General features: G+C 37.3%; 1 protein-coding gene across 6 annotated transcripts in view; it reads right to left on the bottom strand.

Moving 5' to 3' along the window:
* Nucleotides 1-5,000: 5,000 nt before the first annotated feature.
* LOC139811628 (uncharacterized) overlaps nt 5,001-15,791 on the bottom strand; it is a 227,368-nt gene continuing 216,577 nt past the window's right edge. For all 6 annotated transcript variants that reach the window (XM_071775935.1, XM_071775932.1, XM_071775938.1 and 3 more), the window contains exon 13: nt 5,001-8,058. In XM_071775935.1, the coding sequence (XP_071632036.1) occupies nt 7,967-8,058 (92 nt within the window). In that variant the 3' untranslated portion in view covers nt 5,001-7,966. The remainder of the gene's footprint in view (nt 8,059-15,791) is intronic.

Genomic DNA, 15,791 nt, shown 5'->3' with positions numbered 1-15,791 from the left:
ATTAACACAGGAAATGTAATTTTATAAAATTGATAATATATATGATTCGTATTCGACCATCTAGATACGAATGTTTTGAATAGTTCGGATTTGAATTGTTCGCATATCTCTATTCTATATGTAATTGCTAACAAAATAGAAACTGAAATGGTATTCGACGAGATGGTATACTGATTAAAACAAGGAATAGTGGTATTTTAAAAAATTGACGACTAAAACGTTAGGCAGGAACAAGTGTCTTCGACTTTTTTAAAGATATCGGTCTACCGCTATATTGCATCGACGGAAACTGCGGTAGGTATTTCCGCGAAAGATTGCCGCATTTCCGCGCGAAATGACGGTTCACCGAAAGGTCATAACTAGACTATGACTATGTCGTTTCCTCCCTATTTAGCATCGTCGCTGTATATAAATAGTCATGAATATCGACTGCAAGGAATTTTATTCGGGATATCAATGCAGGGTGTCCTAAGACTTATTGTGATATCCATTAATGGCAAATTCTTGAGATCATTCTAAGATAAAAATCCTAGTATCAAAATGCCGATATAATAGTTTTTAAATGAGGTATGTTCGAAGTCGACCAGTCAAATTGTTCAAAATTCATACGTTTAAAATTGATTAATCAGATTGCCTAAAATTAGTGCACTAATTGCAATGTATTAACAATTAACTGATTTTATCAGTATGTCGATGACATTCGGTAATGAATAATCCAGCGTCGAAGTGACACAAATGCGAAACACCAAGAAAAAGAAAAATATAAATCCGGTCGTAATAAATTTATTGGCAACAATCACGATCAGTCGAGTCGAGTGCAAATAAATACACAATATGTGTTTAATCTAAAAATGTCGATATATTTCTATATTCTCTCCCTCATAGGGATAGGACAATTCCAATAACTTCGGCTTACAAATTTATCGGGGAGGAAGGGAGGGGGGAGGCAGTATTCGTCGGTACGCTGGCGTTGACACACCGGGCGCTCGATCTCGCCGAGATCAGCATACTGTGAGATTTTTCATATCGCGGGGGACCACATGTTCCCTTGAAATAGTAAAGCTATCGATTTTGTACTAGTTTCTCGCCAATATTCGAGTCAGTTCTATGAATAGCGCTTCATTACTCTCCTATCCATTTATCCGGATTCGAATCTCCCTTTTCTTGGTATACATTTACAATTTGTAAAATCCATGTTTTATTAAACATCAATCGATCCACTTGTTGCGACTCATAATCATCTCGAACTCGTTTTATAAAAGTTTTATTTAAAAAACGGAATTTTCATAGAATTTCTAAAGGTTCTATTACTTCTATTTTAGTCATTATCATAAAATGGCATGATGATGGAACATTTTTTTATGTGTATCGTTGAGTGTTTCTCGTTGCAAATTTGCATAACGCGTTCCCTCGAAAATGTTTTACTTGCGAAGTAGGTATTCCCTTTCTCATTGACAGAATTTCATTTTTGACGGTTCGGCCCCAGCGAGGAGGAGCGCCCGATCGAACACGTCGACCGTAACATCATTGTTAAACAATATCTTAGCGATAGATGTGCGCCATACGTGATGTAATTTTACACAGAGTTACACCGTAATCTAGATAGGCGAAACAAATTACGAGAGCACGTATGATACAATATATATATTATAAATTTTTTTATGTGAACGCTCTGTGTGTGTGTGTCTGTGTGGTACGAGTGTACGTGCTGAATCTCAAAATTTATATAACATAACGAGGACGCGCGAAGGTCTCCCCGAGCCGCATCGTGCACACATGCAATTTGTATAATTGCGCAAGTGCAATCTTCCGCGAGATATATAATTTCTCCTTCTTGCCATGACGTTGCTTCCAGGCAGTTCCTCTCTCTCTCTCTCTCTCTCTCTCTCTCTCTTTCTCTCTCGTTTACCTCTTGTCAATCTCGTCGAGAATTGTCGAAGCATTTTGGCGTCCTTTGGCATCAGTGGCGTTAAATTGTAGCTACTTTCGCCGGATCGCTTTGTAACGCGTGAATTAAGTGTATCTTTGACGATTTTCGTTTTCCGATATCGTCAATCGACGCATGGCATCGATGACTTGAAGGAAAATATACAAAAGCCCCGTATATCGAACTATACATGCTGCATTGTATTCAGGTGTGTAGTTCGAAGTTCGCAGTTGGAATGATCAAGATATCGATCTCTTGATTCTTTTTTCTTACTAAGTTGTTCCATTTGTTTCCATGGCTGATAAAAGACTGTTAAACGGAGAAGAAAGATTGCTGACACAACATATTTTAAGCTGCCGTAATAAATATTATTAATTACTTAATTATTAATACAGACAACAAAAAGATTCCTTAAGAAAAATTATATTGCTACTAATTTTAACAAAAAATAATTTTGCAGCAAACGAATTCGGCAAGATTTTTAAAATAAAACATGGCTTTTCAGCTATCGATCTCGATCAGTTATAACAGTGAAGTTTTATGTTATAGCTACATTTTTTTACGCAGCTATAATTTTGCTGCTTCTGGCATAAAATCCTTTTTCTCCGTGCGCAATCATGATTTCGATTTAAATTATTATATATATTTATTAAAGTCTTAAGGCAAAGAATACCGAGATACGTGCAGTATTTTTCTGATTGATGATCGCGGGACATTGTCATCGTCGTGATTGATATCGATATTCGAATAGGGGGAATTACCTTCGAAATGATATCAGCGCGGATTCTTGCTAAGGATGGGATTAACACATAACGTACTTAAGAATCGAAGTCAAATTTAATAATCAAGTTTCATTTTCTAGGATTCGAGTAATATTCATAAGAAATAATATTTCATACCATTATACTTGCGAAATAATCGATCCCGATTAGTTGGTTTTGAATTTTATTCAGGATTCGAAATGTACGTATAAGTAGTTTCGTAAAGAATCAAATCTTTTATACAAGTAGTTATACTCGAACTCTAAGAATGATAAGTTGTTAATTTAAAGAATGTAACTTTTATTCTATATTTTTAATCAAATTTTTATTATATTTAATTTCAATAATCAATGATCTAATATTTGTAATTATTAAAAAATACTGTACTAAAATTTCTAGTAACGTACTCATAAAAGATTCGAACATATATTTGATCCAGATTCGAGTCCGCGGGGCCGCTTAGAAAGTAATACTCTTGTTTCTCGAGGTAATAATCGAGAGTTGGAAAAATTACGCCAACAGATTCGAATCTACTTGTAATCCCATCGCTAATCCTCGCGTATAAGGCATACGGTTTGGTGTTTAGCTACTACTTCTCTATTACTCCAAGCCCGAATTCTTTTTTCCTCCCGAAGGATCTTAACCGGCGACGGCCGGCTCCCCGTTGCGTCGTGTCCGGCTCTCTTCGGTCGTCCGCGTGAAAATTCCGCTCGTGTGATTCCACGCCCGTAGAAAGCTGGTGGGTTCTCCGTTGAACGGTCGACGTTTCCGGACTTGCCCGCCGTCGTTACGTGACATGAAATAACGACGAGGAACGACGACCATCGACGAAACGTATACGACCGCTCGGCGCGTGAGCCTCGAAGCGAAGGCGAAATGGCTATTTCGCCACGTCGCGCAGCAGCGGCGACATTAGTCATCGCATTGTAATTCGCTTGTTATCCGGCGGACCCTCGTCGGTTACATCGGCGAAGACTGCAACCTGCGACTAACGCGCGAATAGTCCTCGGCGCTTCGGGGACTTCGGAATAAACTCGCGTTTACGTCGATGAGAATGTAAAAGTAATTAACACTCCGGAATAAAGTTAACGCGCATTTGTTCCGCGCGTTGCGAATTACTTCGGAGGAAAAGGCGCGTATTTCTCGGCGCGGAAAATCCATTCGTAAGTCCAATTTTCGCTCTTGTCCTCGGCAGATCGCATCTTCTGTGACAAGTGCGTCAAACTTGCGAAACTCTCGTTTCGTCGGGGATCACGTCGCGAGCGTGATCTCGCCGATTGTCAGTCGTGACCTCGATATAAGGCCGCTTGACGAGTGCGTCAAACAGCGTCTCGCAGATGACACCGGATCTCCCGCGAATGGTGGGGAAATGCACGCGACGTGTTCTCCGCGATGGTTTTCATTATGTACGGCACGTCGGCGTTAATAGTGCCGAGCCTGTCTTCTTAGCTTCCCGATGAGATCTCGACACGTGGACAAATTAGAGATAGACAACATAAAGAATTCGATGGAACAACGAGATAACTCTATTTGGATTGATCTCGCTAAATTGAAACTTCTCGAATCGAAAGATTCTGCAATTCCTGGTAGCTAAAATGATTAAAATGTTACATGTAAGGGACCTGTGGAAAATTAGAATGCCTTTCTTCATGTTATTCAAAACGTTCTATCATGCATTTATATTATTCTTCTTTTATATTTAATCATTCATACTCTGGTATTGAATTAGCGATTATATAAAATTCATTCAGCTTTCGTTAGAAATCAATTCTTTCAGTTGTGATTATTCTGTCCTACTTCTTGAGTTACGAGGTATATATATTTGTCTCGCCATTGCCCCAACCTGATTTAATTTGACCTGATCTGACCTGCGAGACGCGGTAATAATAGCGTTAACGTTCCGCAGTGTGTACGGTTATTTAGATTATTTTTAAAGCGATTTATCGTTAACGTACGACGGACGAGTGGCAAAGTGTTAACGCTTGTACCTTGCCGTGACAGATGCTCCGTAAATGCCCATTGTTCTTTGTCGATCGAGAAACCTGTCGCGCATTGTATTCGCCATTTCGCTGCTACTCTAAATTCTGAGACCGGCCGAGATTTTGTCCACGAGAAAACACGCCGCGCGAACACCTTCCTTTTTTTTCTAACGGAAAATAAAGAACAGAGAACGTATCGTTGTCAATAAATGTGTAGAATAGGAGTTCGAGAACAACGACCGTTCCGTTCGTGGAAATCACTTTGCAATTCGCGGGAGCCTGTTACTACGGTTCGACGAACTGTGGAGATAATATAGAAATAATAAAGTGGAACACGTTTAGTAAGATAAATTATATTTTTTCAAGCGTCTGTCAATTTGTCTAACATTTAACGAGTAATCGAGAGTGTCAGAGGCAAGAAGATACACTTGACGAAGTCCTCCATTTAAAAAATAAGTTAAACGTATAATATCTGAGATAAAAAGCAATATCGTCCTTTGCGCGCGACGTTCGGTGAAACATTCCATGGCGTCGAATATCCTTTTGCCTCCGAGGTTTTTTTTTCCACTGAAAATTACTCTTACATCCAGATATCATTATTTGCAAAGAAAAAAAGAGCAGACTTTTCGTCCACGATTCGATCGTAAACGTAAATCTTCGGGAAAGGATAACGCACGTCTTTCGTTCACTTTCAATATAAACATTGCGATCGCGGTCGCGTGAATGTGAAATCGATGAGAAATATTTTACAAATACACAGAGTGTTTCCTAACATGTGGGACCCACTTCAGCAGTGGATAGGAGATACAAAAACAATGAAAAAAATTCATATATACATATATCCTATTTAACGTTGTTTCCGATCAACAAGGTTGGGAAATACTCAGGAGATATTGAGCACCGTTTACAAATATAAACCGAATGTGGCCATTCCAAGCATCTCCTATAAAAATAAGCAACTGTAAATTACCGTAGCACAAATATGGCTATAACTCAGAAACAAGGTCAAATAGGACATATATTTATCTGAACTTTTTTCATTATTTTTATATCTCCTATCCACTGAAGTGGGTCCCACATGTTAGGAAACACCCTGTATATGATAAGACGCCGATTGCGAAAGGTTCGTCGATAGTTTCCGCCCTCCTGCAGTCTCTCCCGAGCTCGACGCACCGAACGGGTACCGAATCTTTGGCATTCGACCGACGGTTTTTAACAGCCGGCAGCCGTCTTCGTCGGATATCCGAGGGGGGATGAATGCGACACATTGACTTAAAAACTCTATTAAATACATACACGATCGTAGCTATCATCGTCGATTATCGTCTCGGGTCTCTCTTCGTTACATTATCAACTATAACCGTAAGTTAATCATATATTATTGGCAATAATGTGTTAATCAATAATATTATTCCTCTTAGCATTAACGCGTGTCAGAGTGTGGGTATGTGTTATATGTACGCCTGAACGTACGCATCTATTACGTCACGTTCCATTAATAATAACATTACAACGTGTTAATGATTCTATGAACTTACAGTCGTATCAATAATAATGCGCGGTATGATATCCTCTTTTACATCTCGTCGCATTTGCGCCCGTATATCCTCGCTTTCTTCCCTTTTACTCTCGCGCTCTCGCTCGTCTTATCCATGCACACGGAACACATATGCAACGCACGCACGCACAGCGCACACGCATACACACACACACACACACACGCACGCAGTTGAGTATACTCAAATATATACTCTGCATATTTAATCGTTTATTATCGTTCTATTTCTCGTTTCGTTTCTACAAATGCGGAGTGCGCTTTTCGATTACAAAAGAAGGAGGGTGAGATGGAAAAATTCGAGTTGCGAAAGGCGACGCGGTCTCGCCAATCGACGAAATGCGGTATTCGCGCGGCGATAAGAAAGTTTTATTGCGGCCGCTTGCGATAAGAAACTTTTCGAAACTGTCATTGTCAGAACCGTTTGAACGGTACGCCATGTAAAGTTATCCTGCTTATTAAAAACGTTTAAGATTCGATTCTCCTTAAAAATTAACCCTTTGACTAGCATTGACGCAATATGCACTTAAGAAATCCATTAGTCCCAAGTTTCATGAAAATCGGATAGAATTTTTATCTTGCTAGTAATCAAAGAGTAATCGCGCGGTTGTAAAGAGTAATCTAGTCCAAGGGATCGATAGGATGAATTCGTCAATTGGCGAAAGAAGCCCGTCGTATGTCCGCACGCCAATCGCCGCGGTCACGACTTGCCGAGTCTCTTTAGGCGCGTGATAACACGTGGCGAGGAAACCCAATGCAGCGTGACAGACAGCGTGACGAAGACAGCGTGAAGAAGCGCTTCGATACGAGACGGACTCTCGTTCCAGACACCGTGACACATTCCCCCCGCGAAAGTAAATCGAGATTCCCCGGCGTTGCGCAAAATTCTCGAGCTGATTAGTGACGATAAGTAAGGCTGGCGTCCAATTATTTTGCGCGTGAGAGCTCTCGAAGTTTTCGCGTGGAAAATCATCGAGAAATTCCCTTGTCGGAAGTGCTTCCGAAAGTCGGCTAATGATTAAATCAATCGATTTATCGTATTGAGATAAATTTATTGATTTAATCATTAAATTTGAAAAAGATATAAAAATTATAAATGGGAACCGAATAACACGACAGTGACTCACCCTATTTCGACGGACCTGAAATATCATGCCGGCTGACCTTGTCCTGAAAGGAAAAAAAGGGGTAGATTTCGTTTTAATATATACCGTTGAGGGCGGATACAAAAAGATCAATTATCTCACTATAATCTATGTACATACAACAGATCTCTGGAGTTCACTTTTTTCTCTTTTTCAAAGGTACAAGATATAATGTGAAGAATAATCTTTCGCAAGTTTATACTTTGTGTACTTTTTATATGTGTGTGTGTGTGTGAGAGTGTATTTGTGGATGTGTATGTCGCATGTATATAGACTCGAGGGCTCCCAAAATTATTAAATCATACACAGAATATTATTTTAGTTCATAACGGACTTGGAAGGGAGAGGGTGAACACACGCGCGCGAGAATTCTGCGCGTGAGAGGAACGCGAGAGTGCAAAGGGGCTCTGCTCGGTCGGGGAGATGAGAGAGGATGGTCGCGGTCGATATACGCGTGCAAATCGGGGTTACTGGACGATACAGCAGCAGGGGTTGCTCGCGAGGGTTGTGGTAGCCGCGATGCCGCTCCGCTGCCGTTGCTGCCGCGTCTGCCTGTACCGCTGGTGATGCTGGTGGCTCGTCACCCTCGCGCACCTGGGCTATTGGTTCTCCAGGGAGTAGTGGCGCGACCGCTTCCAGAAGCCCTTGAAGAAACCTTTCTTTTTGGGCGCGTCGCCGCCGTCCGCGCACCCTGGAACAGAAAAGCGCCGTCCGGGACGTGAAGATTTACGTTACAAGCCGGTTTCTCAGCGACGGCATTACGGTCCGAGTGGCCGAGTGCCGAGTATCGTACTTGTGATTTATGAAACATCGCAGCTGCCACGCTCGCCACACTTTTCCTTCTTTAAGTGATATATTATAGATTTACGCATTTATATAGTCGGTGAGTGATATAAAGTCACTCGCTATACAAGGCATTTCTCCAAGAAAGGGTAATCTTGCGTGAAAAGACGAGTCAAGAAAGCGCAGAATATAATTTTTTTATGAGAGATTTTATTCTCAAAAATAATAATTTTGAAAATTAGAAAATGAGTAACGCTAAGATTAAATGATTTTCCAGAGAATTTGTCTTAGCCATCATCAAAATATATATAAAAAGAAATTGTTTTACTAATGGAAATGTGCTTTTTATTTATGTGTATGTGTATATTTACTATTAAGATGAATTTGGTGGACGAAAAATGTTCACAGTCATTTTTTCTCGAAAGTAAAGTTGTAAAAAATTTACTTTTATTTTTTTTTATAGGAATTATCCCTTTTTCTGTAGCATTACTCTGCACGTGCACAAGTATAAGGTACTTGAATACGTAACCCAGAAATATAAAGTTTATCTTCCTAAAAACAAAACAACTTTATTGATTAAAGCGAAGGAATTGTATCGACTTGGTAAGTAAATTGTTGTTCGATAGATAAGGAGTTCATTTATCTTCGTAAACCGATGCACACATACGTATCGAGTTTTATCTGATATTTAACTTGAATCGAATACTATATTTACGGAGAGCATTTTTATGTTGCTGAGACTTTATGTAATGAATCAATTGTTTATTTAAAATCCCTTCAAAATTTCGCGATTTATCGCGTAGTATACTTGCGTTGCGTAGGAATTTGAAATGAAAGAAAGAACATCCAACTTCGGATAGAGTTGCCAGATTCTACCGTGACAGACACGTGTACCGAAGTAACCGAAATCTCAGAGGCGGCGAGCGAATGTGGATTTACCACTCGATTCGTTTCCGACCGATCGCGTCCGCGAGCCGCAGGTCACACAGTCGACGCTCGCGCGAAAGTACATTACCGCGCTGCATTGCGGTTTCGTTACCGTTGCTAGATCCGTTGGGAACACGGTTTTACACGGCTGACAATCAATTTACCGGCGTGTTAACTATCGGGCGAAAGCCGTAAAACGTCGTACGCTGTCTTTAGACTTCGTGACGACATGATTTTGATGTATTTATTTTGAGTACTATATATACTAACGGTCCTTCTTGATTTTTGGTTCATTTTTTGATTTATTATTATTAATATTATAATTAATATAATTGAAATACAATATAATTATGTATTGTGTATATATACGGATAATTATTATCCACGTATACAGTATCCACGAAATATCTTCCACTTTAGCAAAAAAAATGTTCATAATTAATATGCAAACTGTAGTGTTTTAAATATTAGTAATAATTGAAATATTTTTATTCGTAATATAAAACAACCGGTCGACATTTCTTATGACAATTCTCGCTACATCTTTCAAGATATCGTAATCGACCAGAGCAAGAGCAAAGTGGTCGGTGATATTATAGTGGCTATATCTGAAAATCGATGCACGTGCTTGAAATCACCAAGCCTGTTCATTAACTGAGAGACAAAGGACCCCGCGGGGCAATCTATTTCGGTCTTCAGCTTCTACCAGACATGAAAAATCTGTAAATGTACAAGGGATCGAATCGGACTCAATCTCTCTTCCCTCCTCATAGTTGATCAGAAACGCTACTTTGATCTTTCGAAATCGATCCACATTCTAATTAAATATATTACAATAGTACCGCGAGTTCTTCTCGTTTGTATAATAAAGCGTTTAATTAATTCTTCTAATTCTAGTTTGACGGAGTCACTCGTGAGATGCCGGAACGTGGGATAAAGTGGGGCAAAAACGTGATTCACACGCGACTCCGCGCGACGCTGAAAATGACGTCGGGAATAAATCGTCGTTCGTTGCTGTCATAGACGCCGCGAGATATCCGATTCTTACATGTCTGCCGATATATATAATTTTTCTTCCTAGAAATCGGTCAAGACTTGCGGTGACACAGGAAACTATTTATCGCCCTGCATTTCCAATGATAAGATAGTTCACTAAAAATAACTCCTTTCTTCAAGCCTAAGAAAGATAATCGTTCCCCTTTAGAGTTTTTGATGTACGATTCCGACTTCTTAGATATTTTATCGCAATAATAAGTTTTTAAAAAATTGAAATTGTAAGAAAAGACTATTTTGGTACGACGATCTTTGTCAAGCCTCCCAATACGGCAACAGTATGTGACATGTTGAAAAAACTTTTATGCATTCAAAAGTATATTAAGAGGAATTTATTTTAAAGATTTATAAAATTATCGTGCAATATTAGATCTATTATTACAATACATGACGGAAAAAATAGTGAATTATAACGGACGAATATAATATGCAGTGGATACAATGTTTATTCATATAATTGTTTAATTTACAACTTCTTTATGATGCAATCCGATATTTGATTACGAGGATCTTATTAATCTTAATCTTGACAACAAATTACTTTTAACTTTACAATATATATTTAATTCTGAATGTAACTTTTTTAGCATGTCGCATATGCAACTGTAGCGTACATTATGCTAAATCAGTCTGTTAATTCAATATTAAATTCCTCAAAATTGTGACGTGAACATTTTGCAAACCGAAAATGTATTTATTATTAGAAAAATGTGTGAGAAATAATTATCTTTTTCTTTAAGTACTTTAAGGGCCGGTTGTTCCAACCTCTTGGTAAACTACCTAATAGTTAAATCATATATGTGTCTTTGTTTATCCTTTACATTGGACAAAGATAGACATATGATTTAACTATTAGTTAGCTTACCAACAGGGTGGAACAACCGGCCCTTAATAATATGTGATACAATAGCTTTCTATTTGATTAATCTATGATTTGGATTAAAAAATCAATTTATTTTTTATTATAATCATGTAGAAATAAGAAGAAGAAGGGGGAGGGGGAGAGAGAGAGAGAATATAAAATTTAAATTTATTATCAGCAATATTTCAAATTAATCTCGTCAATAAAAATGCATTTTTAACTGAGCTTTTGGGGTTCTTTTTCGAAAAGTGTATAATTTGTTTTATGATATCTACTGCTATCATCCACCGCAACATTAGAAAATTCTGCATCAATTTCATCAATCCATAAGACATCATCTCATAAAAATTGAAAGAACAAAATAACAAAACAATGATTTTTAATTCAATCTTTTATTAAAGCATCTCGTTTTCCTTGTAATTACAACTTGTTGTAATTCACAATCATGGAATTTCTGGTAACGAAACGAAAGCAAGGTCACGCGCATTCTTTTCGCGATGCTCACAACTATACGCGGTCATTCAATTGTGATTTCGCTTAATTGCGGTTATCGGCTTGAAGGCGCCACGTAACTCGATATCCTGCGCACGGACACGTCTGGCTTGCAATTAGCGTATTTCAGCCACGTTTTCAAGTGTGCGCGATCGCGGCTATATGTTGAGTAGCGAGAGAGAAGTCCTGCTGACAATTCTCTCGCCGCCCGCATAACAATGGCCGGCTTTTCCGGTCAGGCACCGGATCAGGAGGAATGACGGCGTCGTGATTAATACGACGCCCGTACTGTCGGCGTCGCGACGCCGCTCCTCTCTTTTCCGCTTTTCCTCTCGCGCGTAAAGCGAAGCCTGTCATAAGCCTGTCCTTTGTGGAATTTTCTTGACGCCCGAATTATTTCTCTTACGTAGATTTATGTCGTCGACGTTTTTAAAACAGAACCAGCGCTCGTTATGATGTTCACCAAGAACGCATCATTTATTATATCTCTATCGTAATCCTTGAATTATTAATATTAACCCCTTCACTGTCAATGTCGTGTATACACGTCATGGACAAGGCGGGCTCAAACTGTTAATGATGTGTATACACGTCATGATGAAATAAATGTAGAATGCCCCGAACATTTTTGACCCACTTTGTGATTTTCGTCTAAACAGTGAAGTGTTATTTTCAAAGAATTCTACATTGCTTATAATATCTCTGCTAGAAAACTTTTGCCCGATCTCTCTAATATGATTTTTAACGATACTTAAATTAATTTAAGTTTATAGTTTCAATATGGTAAACTAGAATGCTTTTATCAAACGTAAAAGATGTGTAGAGATATGTGTATGTGCGTGTCCCAATTTTAAAAAATACGATTATAAAATTCAATCATTTTTAATAACAATATATTATATTAAATATGAAAAAGTAAGTCTATAACTTTTTATGTATGTGTTGTTTGTGTACAGTTATATTCAAAAGAAATTTTAATAAAGTGAAACTTTTATTTGCTCGCATATAATTTGACGAATAAAATTCTTTTTAATATATAGATTATTCGCTTATTAACGCAATTCATTTATTGCTAAACAACAGTAACAACATAACGATAATATAATTTTCAAATTCCTTGGCTTTGTTCTACAACTTTATAGCTTTATGGTCAGGAAGAACAGAGAACTTTTTTTATGCGCAATAAATCTATTTTTTGCTTGAAAAGTATTACAACGACTGATAATATAGAATAAATAAATAAGACAATTTTCGAGCAGATCGCCAACGTAATGTTAATTTGCGAGTTCCAAATCACTCTCCTTTCCCTCCGTCTTTCGATACACCGCACCGCCGAGAAGCGATGTTGAATCGACATGAATCATCGACATGCAGTGACACAAATCAAATGAAAAGCAGGAATCGAATACTGCGAATCAACTCGGCTTGTCGCTAAGTGGAAAGCACCCAGAGAAATGCGACTCATCGACGAGTTTCAATGTAAATCGCTCGGGACACCGTACGCTGATTACAGTTACACACTCATGGTCGATGGCATACTCGAGATCGCGCATACAACTCGTTCGGCTTCTCTCGAGGACGTCGCATACGTCTTCGATCGGCCGTGACTTTGAGTGACCGCGATAGCGTGTCAAGGTAACGTCCGCGCGTAGACCCAGACGTCTGGGAGGAGATTCCGGTAACTTTGGCGGATGTACGGGGATAATATTTTTGTAAATATTTTAAACGAAAATTGTGGTAAAAAGTTTAAACCAAACGTCGCTCCGCGGTTATTTGTTCCCGAGTTATTAACGAAAAGTAGAACAATGTGGTTAGGATGCACCAATTGGAGTTAAAACTAAATGCAGTATCATATTAATTCCATGGATTAGATAAAATTTAATTTATAATTTATAATTTTACTAAAATATATTTCTATGCGAGTAAGACATATTTCTATATATGAAAGTTTTCCATTTTTTCATAATGTATCTAATATAATGCTCGTAATTCAAAAACTGTCTAAAAGCTGTCGAACCTTGAATCTCTTTTAGCATCTTTGTTAAATTGTGTCGCCAAAACGATTTTCGATCCATCCATATTTAAGCGATTTGACGTGCACATAGAGAAAGGATGTTTGCGTAGAACAAGATTATTTCAAATGATAAATATGATAATAAAACGAAAATAATAATTTGAAAATAATTTCGGAAAAAATATACCGAAAAAAGTTTTGTTTTTCACAATACATTTTCCTCGATAGTTATCCATTTATCCTTAGCATATTTTTTTATATCCTTAAAAAATGATTTCGATTAAACTTCAATTAATTTAATCGATAATTAACCTATTAAGCATCAATACTTGTACTTTTCTTGTTAAGTAAAATTATTAATCTTTTGTCGTTCAACATATGGAAAAACATAGGGAAAAACGTTAAGAGATAATGAATTATATTACCTATAATTTGAAATTTTGCTGTTGTTGTAATCGCTGATTAAGTTAGTCGGAATTTGGTCGTGCTCGTCCTAAAAGGGATTTAGGTTTTTCGTCCGTATAGTGAAATGTCATTCGTATTGATACATCGATATGTGTGAACACAGACTGCACAGAGAGAATCGTACATACAATCGTACCGTTTTTTGACGAAATGTTACTCGCTTTGTAACAACGAATCAATACTTTCCCAGCTGTGGGAGCGATTAGTAGACACCATGTTATGTTATGGGGGTCGCTTTCTACATGCACTCATGCGCGTGCTTTACATTTCGCGCACGCATCCACCGCATAATTGACGAAGCACGTTGATTTTTCAACGCGTTCACATGCGAGCAACGTTTAATTTTGCAAACACGACAGAATCTTTGTAATACTCGTAATATGTAGACTGTAAACTACAGAAGAAACAATCGTACAACTGTACGGCTCACGTAAACTTTGATAAAAAATTTCTCAAGAATTTTCTAACTTTTCATCAGGAAAAATTACATTTTTAGACGCAAATAAAAAATAAGTTTAATTATTATCTGGACTTCTCAGTTTCTTTTTCCTACAGGAAAAAAATTAACCTTGAAAAAGTATTGAAAAGAAATAAACGGACTTTCAGAAGCATTTTATATTGTATAAGAATGTCATTCTTATGTTTCTAAGAAATATAATAAGAAGATAGTATATATGTCAGAAACATAAAAAAATGTCAATATTGAAGAAAAATTATTTAAAACAAGATTAACAGAAAACTTATTTCAAACAACATTTATATAACTATAGAAAGAAGTGACAGTTTCGACAAAAATTCTGTAACAGTTCTAACTTTTCGTGGTAGACAAAAATTTTCCGAGAATTCCAGATTTTCCAAGATTTTTAAGGTAATTGGCCTGACATTGTATTTGTAACCCGTTTAACATATATAGCCGTTTGATCTTGAACTTTACCTTCTGTGAAAGTTCTATGTCTCCAAACTGATAATCAGAGAGCTATGTTTAACCTTTAGATAACAGAAAGCCTATTTTTAGGCTTTATACTATGTATTTATGCGCTAAAATATCATATATAAGCTGGGTTTTTTTTGTCGTTGAGTTCCGTTTCGGGAATCTAAAGAAAACAAATGAGAATGGCCAATGTGTAGTATGTTCAAAAAAAGGTATTCGTCGAAGACTAAAGTTCATGTGCCGTGAGCGCGATAAGTCTCTGTATGTTGTACCTTGCTTCGAAATACATATATTACACAAAGCAACAATACTAAATGTATGCATAAACGTATATAAATAAAAATTTTTTTCTCATAAAGTCCTTATGAATTTGTAGGCATTTTTAGCTCTGAATTTCAAAGTATATTTTTATAACAAAATTTTGCAAAAAGTATTTCCATATTTCTCATTCAAAATTAAATATAAATAATAACTTTTCTGAAATTTACAATCATATCCATATGAATGTTTTATGCAATTTTTCCATTTCTGTCAACCTACTGGACGGGAAGCTTATTTTTAGGCTCCACGGGGGTGGAGCTTATTTTTCATAGTATTAACACTTTAACACATATATGAAAGTTATAAGTAAAAATCATAAAAAGTCATGAAAAAACCTACCCGTCCTTTAAAGGTTAATACCAAATCGGAAGAATTATACAAGTTTCTTCGACTCTGCAATAAACTGCTTCAATATTTCAGATGTTGAGATGAAACGTCATCATTCTGTTTTGATCTTCATTCGCCTTATATAAATGAAAATAAGATAAAACTCAAAGGAAGCTATTAAGTTATCGGGTCATGGAGCCTAATGTATTAAATTCGTAACTAAGTAGGGCTTCATGGCCCGATAACTTA

Source organism: Temnothorax longispinosus, chromosome 4 (assembly GCF_030848805.1).
Source record: "Temnothorax longispinosus isolate EJ_2023e chromosome 4, Tlon_JGU_v1, whole genome shotgun sequence".
NCBI lineage: Eukaryota > Metazoa > Arthropoda > Insecta > Hymenoptera > Formicidae > Temnothorax > Temnothorax longispinosus.
This window is presented reverse-complemented; position numbering and strand designations above follow the sequence as displayed.